The sequence below is a fragment of the Anarhichas minor genome, unplaced genomic scaffold (assembly GCF_050575085.1).
Source record: "Anarhichas minor isolate MPS153535 unplaced genomic scaffold, ASM5057508v1 ptg000003l, whole genome shotgun sequence".
Lineage (NCBI taxonomy): Eukaryota > Metazoa > Chordata > Actinopteri > Perciformes > Anarhichadidae > Anarhichas > Anarhichas minor.
Genome location: NW_027466449.1, coordinates 13602030 through 13610453, shown reverse-complemented (window position 1 = coordinate 13610453; position 8424 = coordinate 13602030). Strand labels below are relative to the sequence as shown.

The 8424-nt window shown below is 42.9% G+C and overlaps 1 protein-coding gene across 1 annotated transcript; it reads right to left on the bottom strand.

Annotated features, from left to right (window-relative positions):
* Nucleotides 1–1519: 1519 nt before the first annotated feature.
* wdr13 (WD repeat domain 13) lies at nt 1520–8202 on the bottom strand. The gene is made up of 10 exons (XM_076099062.1): nt 8098–8202; nt 7479–7566; nt 7121–7352; nt 6585–6694; nt 6195–6325; nt 5798–6105; nt 4047–4227; nt 3821–3962; nt 3546–3664; nt 1520–2332 (listed from the first exon to the last, which is right to left on the bottom strand). The coding sequence occupies exons 2-10, from the start codon at nt 7517–7519 to the stop codon at nt 2148–2150; spliced, it is 1449 nt and encodes a 482-aa protein (XP_075955177.1). The 5' UTR covers nt 7520–7566; nt 8098–8202; the 3' UTR covers nt 1520–2147.
* Nucleotides 8203–8424: the final 222 nt, after the last annotated feature.

Genomic DNA, 8424 nt, shown 5'->3' with positions numbered 1-8424 from the left:
ATAAAAATAAAAGAAAATAGAAACCATTCAAAATGTTGTTGTAAAGGGTTAACTCCCCTGACCGATAAGGAACATAAATACTTATGCAAACCTTATGCAACCAACCATACCACCTAATTATGCTTCTGACATTTTGAAATGAAATGGAAAGCGTGGGATGAACATAATGGTTCAATCATAAATAGGGCCTGATTGAAATCCAGCCATCGTATGATTGTGTATTCTCTCGATAAACAATTAGCCTGTATTTTGAATTTGAAAGAGAGATAATTTCCATTGTCTTTATTTGTGCGCTCAGACTGTGGCTGATGAAAAACATGTTTCCATAGAGAGCCGCACCAACTGTGTGAACACCTTCTAAATAGTCCAGGTTCAACAGGTTGTGTCCGACTGTGTCTCTGTCTCACCAGAACCGATGTTGAAGATTCATCTTATTTTTAGCTTTCTTCCCACTTCTCTCCAAGATACACCACAACAAAGGCCGTCTTACTCATTTGTGAAAACGTATCCTCGCCCACTGTATGTTCTGAAGATACAGAGTTGTTGCATTGTCCCATCAGAGCACCCGGGTTCACACCGTGGAAGTTTTATGTTGCTCTCTTGGATATAAATCCTTGTTTTTTTTATCAGCACCTTTCCTACCTGTTTCAAACAAAGCCTCGTGCTGAACTTCCCAGACAGCGACCATTCATTGTGCTTTCACACCCACACTCGTACGTCACAAAACCCTCACCAACCTTGAGAGGAAAAACAATCGGAAGTCTGAAGGTGCTGCAATTGTGCATTAATCAGACATAATGTGTTAGAACATGAAATCACTGATTCCTATGCACACTGTGCTTCCAGGGGAATTTTTTCACCCCGTTATCACATTTGTTTCTGTTAATTATGTTCATCTTTCTCATATACTGAGATGGTGTAAATAGTGCACAGATTGCCATGATACATTAGTCTGACAGTGGTTGTGATCAGTGGTTCCCAAACCACCCATCAAAGGGTACCAATAAATGTTAAATAGATAAAATACATATTTGTGGGGGTCAGCAGACACCTCGGCTAAAATAAACACTTTTATTCAGTTTTTGTTGTTTTTCTTGCAAAATAATAGATACTTTCACCGCTAGTCTCTAAAAATCCTTCAAATGACACAATATCAGAAACGGATAAATCCCTCCGTGGTTGAACTCATGTCAACACAAAGACCAGAAGTCGACATTACTTTCTTTAAAGGGATCACAGGTTGTAAACTTCTGATTAACCCGATACCATGTGGTTATTTACTGTACAGTTTACCTGCAACTAACTACAGCTAAGTGATGTTGACAAAATCCAGTATTCTCATAAATTTGACCGAAAACCTAAATGTTGGTAATGTGAGGACATTTTGGAGTTTGATTTCGGGTGCTTTAAAAAGAGATACTTGCTCACACATCGTTGAACAAGACTACACAACAGTGCTTAAGCTGTTAAATTGTATTGTTTCAAATATATTTGGTGAAAAAAAGGACACAAAGACTGCTGACAGTTACAGTATTTATTCTGTATGTGCATTAAATAAATTATATGAATCTGCAACCAGCATGAACTGAATACACACATACACACAGATTAGTACAAACACATACTTAAAAACGCGCTTGTCTTTTGTGACGATCGATTTGATTTGCCGAGTTCAACGTCATGCACATGGTCTTAAATGCAAACAGGCAATTGCAGAACTGAAATCAAAGAAGGCGGTTTTTACTACACTTGATTACACTGCTTGAGTAACAGTTACATAAATAGTGAACTAGATCTATGCCAGAGGGACCGTCAATGTGATACAAAGTGTTGGACCGGTTTTCTCTGGAAGATTACATTTTATCCTCTTCACATAAATTCATCCGTACAAGTCAGAGGTAAGCCATGACACATGCATGGGAGTAGTGCTCTTTGTTTCTTTGTTAAAAAGGAATTTCTCAGCTGCAGCAGTACTGACACACACATACGCACACACACACGGTATTCTATTTGATTGCACTTGATTTCTCGTTAAACGTTTAATGCAGCCGGTTACATTCCAGTGAAAATCTACAGACTCGTTATTGGACGGTTAAGGGGCGGCAGGAGCCATTTGTATGGATGGAAGCAATTTATTGGTGCACCAGTCACTTTTGCTCCCGCCTCCAGATGATGACCATGCCGGTGGAATCGGCGGACGCCAGTAAACTCTCGTCACAGTTGAAGCTGACGTCCAGCACTGGTCCCCCGTGACCCTGCAACTTGTTCACTATCGCCTTGGTGTTGCGTTCGACGTCGAAGAAGTAGACACAGGCGTCCTCGCTGCCAGTCACTGTGCGAGAGGGAAAATCAGAAGATCCAATAGTTAAAAATGGTAATGAGAAATTACAAGGACAACGAGATAAATGATGGATGGCTTACACAAAACAACTCGTTTCGGATTGAAAATGGGTGTTTCAATAGCTCACACTGCTTCTAAACAATCTCGAGAGACGGTATTCAAATCAATTTGATGCACAATACAGCCTTTGAGGCCCGGACACAAACCGACATCAAAGAACTAGCGGAGACCGGCTTTGCCTCACATCGCCTGTGTTTTAGCCAAAAAGAAGACTAAAGCGAACTACCATGTACATTCTGCGTGAGAGGAAATAACCCTCCATACCAGCAGGCTGTGGTATACAAGCCACTGATACATGATACAAAGCGCTTTGCCTACCATGTTCTCACCAGTCACCAATTAGCTTGATTCCAGATGTCCTTGTGAAAATCTCCGTGTATTGGAAATGATCAAATGAGATGAAGATGAAAAATGAAGAGAGTCTTCTGCGTGTGCTCTCTTGACTTTGATAGTTTCCTTGCTCAGTTCCATTTCTCCTTGTATTCATGCTCAAGTGCCAACGGTGCGGGACACACCGCAAAAACTAGTGCCACAAACAATCAGGTGTGTCGGGGCTTTTCGGTTTTTTAGCAAGAGAAGCAGCTCAACTGTCCAGAGATACAGATATGAGGCAACTTCTCAGGTGTCAGTTTGTCAGTTCCTTTTTTAAATAACGTAGCTAATCGTGTTGCAAAACCTCAGTGGCTTTTGTAACCGTGAAATAACAACACATCACGAACTGAAGACTCTCGAGGGTATTTTTCTGAGTGAGAGGTTTCTGTTCATTAGAGAAACAAACCTGATCATTTAAACACTGACAAGCCTTGAATAAAATCAACTGTTGATTGTTAGGAAATAATAAAAAGTGAGGAAAGTCAAATTAGGTGAAGTGTCAAATAGCACTTCTGCAAACAACTTGCTGTATAACCTTTGAACAAATGACTAAATACAATGAAATTCTACAACCCGTTGGTAGATGAGCGCTTTACAAGGCCAATAAAATTCATTCAAAAATACATATAAGCTAACAACAAGGTAGGTAGGTAGGTAGGTAGGTGCAGTCACTTAATTGCTGAAACGTTGCTATTTTGGTTTTTCTTTTCATCCCGAAACAGCAGTGTGTTATTTTTTGTGCATATGATTTTTCTTCACACAGACTTCTTACCCACACAGGCCCCCTGTCTGAAAGACATGAGGGGGCAGAAGATGCTATGGACATGCTGGGAACCGTGCTGGATAGGGAAGCTTCTCTTCAGCTGTAGTGTCCCATCGTTGTCCACAACCCTGCCAATGCAAAGGAGGGATAACTGATCAGACTCAATGTAACACCGTAAATACATCTTCACATACAAGCTACACTAATGAAGACGGCTTTAAATAACATCTCAGCGGAGACTAAAGTGCCTCTTCCTAAACAGTGACTTGTTCTTACAGACTGACCTGTACAGCAGCAGCTTATTGACACAGGCGTTGATCAGCAGGGAGGGGTCTCTGGCCTCTCGGCTGATCCAGGACCGAGCAGATATGCTGCAGATGGAGCTGCCTTCACTCACCACCAGACGCTTGGCTTTGGTCAGCTTCCCTGTGTGTGTGGGGGGGTAATCTAATTACAATTTGTGATTCAGTCTTTTTGCCCTCTGCCAAATATGCAATGTGGTGAGTGTACCTGTGGCCATGTCAAAGAGGAAGGAGAAAATGCTCCCCCTGTCATCCCCGGCCCAGAGGATCCTCCCCGGAGCATCAAAGGACAGAGACAGCACGCGGCCTGTCAGCTTACTGGAGCCCCCCTTCGTCTTCTTCCCGGTGGAGATGTTCACCACCTGCAGGTGGTGTTTGCTGTTTCCCACCTGCAACACAGACCTGGGTTGAGGATCTTCATTATTATAACTGCGGGTGCAGTTAAGACTACATAAAACCTGCACAGGTGGATCTTTGTAAAATATGAAATAGTTCTTTGAGGTGTGACACTATGCAACCCAACAATAAGCATCTCGTGTTCAAGCATGAGACTAATACATGGCGGCTCTGGCAGACAGACCAGTTAAACCCGTACGAACCACAAAAAAGTACTTTGTTTCACAATGGTATTACTTGTTATTGGTACTGACTGTCGTTTAAAAACAAATATCCATCTCCCTCATGTTCCATTTGATAAACTGTAAATGAACACTGCCGTGCACAACTTTGCCTTCATTTTACATTCTGCTCATCAATTCAAGTATTTGCCATTGAAAAGCAGAGTACAAACTAAATCTAAGACATTTAACACTTGCTTTGGCAACAAAAGATTGTATTCAACTCCAAAGCTTTTGAATGAATGTCTGCAGTTATTGGGATGGGATGAAAGGTTCCTGTTGAGAGGTTTTGCCTCCGCATGCTTTTTATTGTTTTGTGAATATACTTTATTCACAAAAACAAGACAGTGTTTGTAGTAAAATAATATGCATGATGTTTTCTTTCTATTTTACAGCATGTTATGCACAATGAGGAGCAAATAAGAGCGGCAAAAGTCAACGTCATTGATTGTGGGTTGGTTGATGGGTACATCAGGACCCGAGCAGAGCTAATTTTTTATATTTTTTCAAAAGTTCTTAACACCGTATGTGACTGTGACTTCAACACCAAGAAAACAGTCAAACGTGTCTGTGTGGTGACAAGAGTGTAGTTATAATGTTTTTCAGGTTTAACCAGCGCCTTACCTCACAAGGTGTCCACACTAGTCTAATATAGACCGTTTCCCATTTGACACAAACTAACTGACACACAATAAAATCTGCAAAGAGTTTCAAGCTGCACCGTGTAGTCTGGGATCTAAATTCAGACGTTTGAAATGTCAGAAAAGTGAGTCACATACTTTATGTCTTACCACCGTAACGATCGCAGCTATGTGGCTTGTTTCAAGACTGTTGGGTAGATTATTAAGTAGTACTGGAAACAGGAGAAATTCTGAATTATCACTGATTTAATGAGATATCAACATCAAAGTATCACCACTGTTATTGAACTCAACCATTTAGTCCAGAAACTCACCTATTGTCATTTGGTTCGAGTTAACGAAACAAAGATTTTGCAAATGTGTTATCAGGACTGGATTGTTGCTACCTTAACAGTAGTCTATACAACTGCAGGTGAGAAGGAAATTATTCAAAAAGTCCTTTAAAATCGAACCCAAAATTAGAAGTATAATACTGCAACACAAAAATGGTGACTCCTCCCAAGTGTTCAAGTTGAGGACACATAAAGAAATAGGTAGGATGAACAAGTACATTAGTTTATTAAAAACCTAAAATACTGAACAGGGATCAAATATTTCTCTAGTCCTGCATTAAGCGTCATTACCCGTAACTGAGTACAAAACCAAGTTTTTAATGGTACTAGAGAACATTAAACTGACAGCATGTCTCAAATGGGACTCACCACAGTAAGGTTGTTGTTCATGGGCTGGAAGGTGCAGCAGAGCAACTCGCTGGATTCTGGATCTCTGACCTCTCGGATGCACCGACCGTCCTCCGTGTTCCAGATACGCAGAGTCCCGTCTAGGGACGTCGACACAATGATGTCATTGCTCAGAGACCAGGCAAAGTCCGTGACGGGACCTCCGTGACCTTTCAGGGTCACCTTCACACTGGGAGGAGACGGGGACAAGGACATGATGGAGAGGCTGCCGTCCAGGGAGCAGCAAGCAAGGAGGTGCTTGTCGTCATTAGCAAACTGCAACCGTGGAACTAAAAGAACAAGGAGAGGAAGATTGAGTGAAATAAATGTTTATAATGTGTACAAATGGATTATCATGAATTAAAAACTAATCACTTACCAGCTGAGTCTACATGTTGGTCAAATATGTGGTGCATGCCAGCAAAAGCATAGTTTTCACTCAAAGTTGTGTCGCCCGCCATGGCACGACTGGCCTCTGCCACCGAGGTGGGCACCAAACTGCCCGGAGGCCTGCGGCCAGAAATAAAAACCGCCATGTAAGCATATAATCAATAGAACACACCTCACAAGCCTTGCCTAGAGCTGACAACTCAATATACGAGATCTGATCATAACTGAGTGCAACCAAACCAGAATTACAGCCAGCAAATCCAACAAAACGCAATGGCTCAAAGGAGAAATAAATCACAGAGAATTCAATTGCTCAAGGCGATGAGACAAGAGGCTGAATGCACGTTGAGGATCTCTGTGTGGAGGTTCTTCTGGGTACCTCTCATCATAAACGGCTCTGTTCATCTGGGCCTGGAGCTGGTAAGAGCCTCTGCTGACGGACCGGCGGTGACCACGAGCCCCTTGGGCACGGGGGTCCTCCTCGAAGTCCTGCCCGAGAGGAGAGGAGAGGAGAGGAGAGGAAGGAGAGGAGCCGCAGGGAGAGACAAAACCTCGTAGGAGTGAGTACAAGTAAAGACAGAACTTGTGACCACAAAGTTGTAAAATAACGGTTTAATAATCCTTGAAAACGTATTGAAATTACCATGCATTTATAAGTTAATGATATTGCCAATATACATGGGCAATGCCAGCCATTTCAACCAAGCTGCTCAGCTTAATATGTATGGGCAACCAAAGTGTTGCTTGGCTATGCTGCTGATTAATGAACTGAGGTCTAACCATCCAGATGGCTCTCATGTGTCATATCCTATATGTTCATTCAAATTAGTACAGACAGACCCCCCCACACACACACACACACTCCTACTCTTTCTCTTCTACATTCCCTGCCCTTTCTGTTTCTTTGGGTCTGACCTCCATGCGGTCCAGTGTGGTGCGGGAGCTGCGCACACTGCTGGCCCTGAAGCTGCTCTGCTCGGACAGGGGCCCGTAGCGCAGGGCCAGCAGCTGACTGCGCAGCCTCAGGTACTGCCTGCGCAGCCCCGGCTCAAAGCCACACTTGGCGTTCTCTCTGAGCAGCTGGCTGCGTCGGCGGATGTACTGAGTTCGGAACTGTGGGAACGTAGGCGTGCGGTAAGCATTGTACCTGGGGAAGGGAAAGAAGTGACACAGCACACGCAATAACTCACAAGTGATCCATAAGCAATTACACGTCTGAATAGCTTCTTCATCAGTTTAGACTATTAAAAGCCTGCAGTATGAGGAGTCTCACCTTGCGTCCACTGCCAAAACCTGCTGCCAAACTGCTGCCATTCCACAAGCACTCTGGGTAGAGAGGAATCCACTGCCTGGGCAGATTCCTGTCAAAATACACAACACATTGTTTTAACAACATTTGTGTCACTGAATACAAATGTAGCTTAGCTTAGCGTGAGTGTTACATTCACAGAATTGTAATATCACCCTCCCATCCACAGCGTTGAATCAGGTGATGGTGCAGAATCTAATGGCACCACAGGAATAGATATTCAGCTATGTTTAGCTACCTTGACGCCAGAATATAACTGTTGAACTGTGAAGTGAAGTGAAACAGTCAAATGGAGCTAAAGAATGAATGGGTTTGGGGAAATGTTAGCGTGCGGATAGGAAGTAGCACCAAAACGCAGGCGAGGGCATTTCCTGACAGCTAACGTCGCAAAGCTAACTAACGTAAGCTAGCAAGTTAGCCACAACATCATGTGCCATGCACTCGCATACAAACCTGTTTTCCACTCATTCTTCAGTGTAGATAGATAGTATACAAGTAAGCAGGTTTATACAGAGTATACGGCATTGCATTGTTATGTTACAGCACAGGGAAAACCCGAGAAATACACGTGAAGACGGCTCACCTTCCTTAGCTTTTCTCCATCGCTGCTTTTACTGTCAAGTCACGTGACACAGTGGAACCAGCCCACTTACTGATGTGGAGCTCGCGCTGGAGATACATGAATCCGGATGATGCAAAGCGTTTACATGACGTGTTGTTGACACAGTTTGATTTACAGCAGCATGGTTTCATAGGGTTGTGATGACATTTATTTTCAACACCCACAAGCCAACAGTAATAACAATGGCAGGCCGGCTTCTAATATTTACATATTAAGAGTGGTGCCTTGAGGGGAAACAGGCGGCCTCATAGGGGGAACATAATTAATTAGTTAATAACAGCTATAGTC

Coding starts and splice junctions, on each gene's coding strand:
- wdr13 (XM_076099062.1), bottom strand. CDS start 7,519: ATGGCAGCAGTTTGGCAGCAGGTTTTGGCAGTGGACGCAAG. Junction 7,353..7,478: donor GTTTTGGCAGTGGACGCAAG/GTGAGACTCCTC, acceptor TCCCTTCCCCAG/GTACAATGCTTACCGCACGC. Junction 6,106..6,194: donor CCAACATGTAGACTCAGCTG/GTAAGTGATTAG, acceptor TTGTTCTTTTAG/TTCCACGGTTGCAGTTTGCT.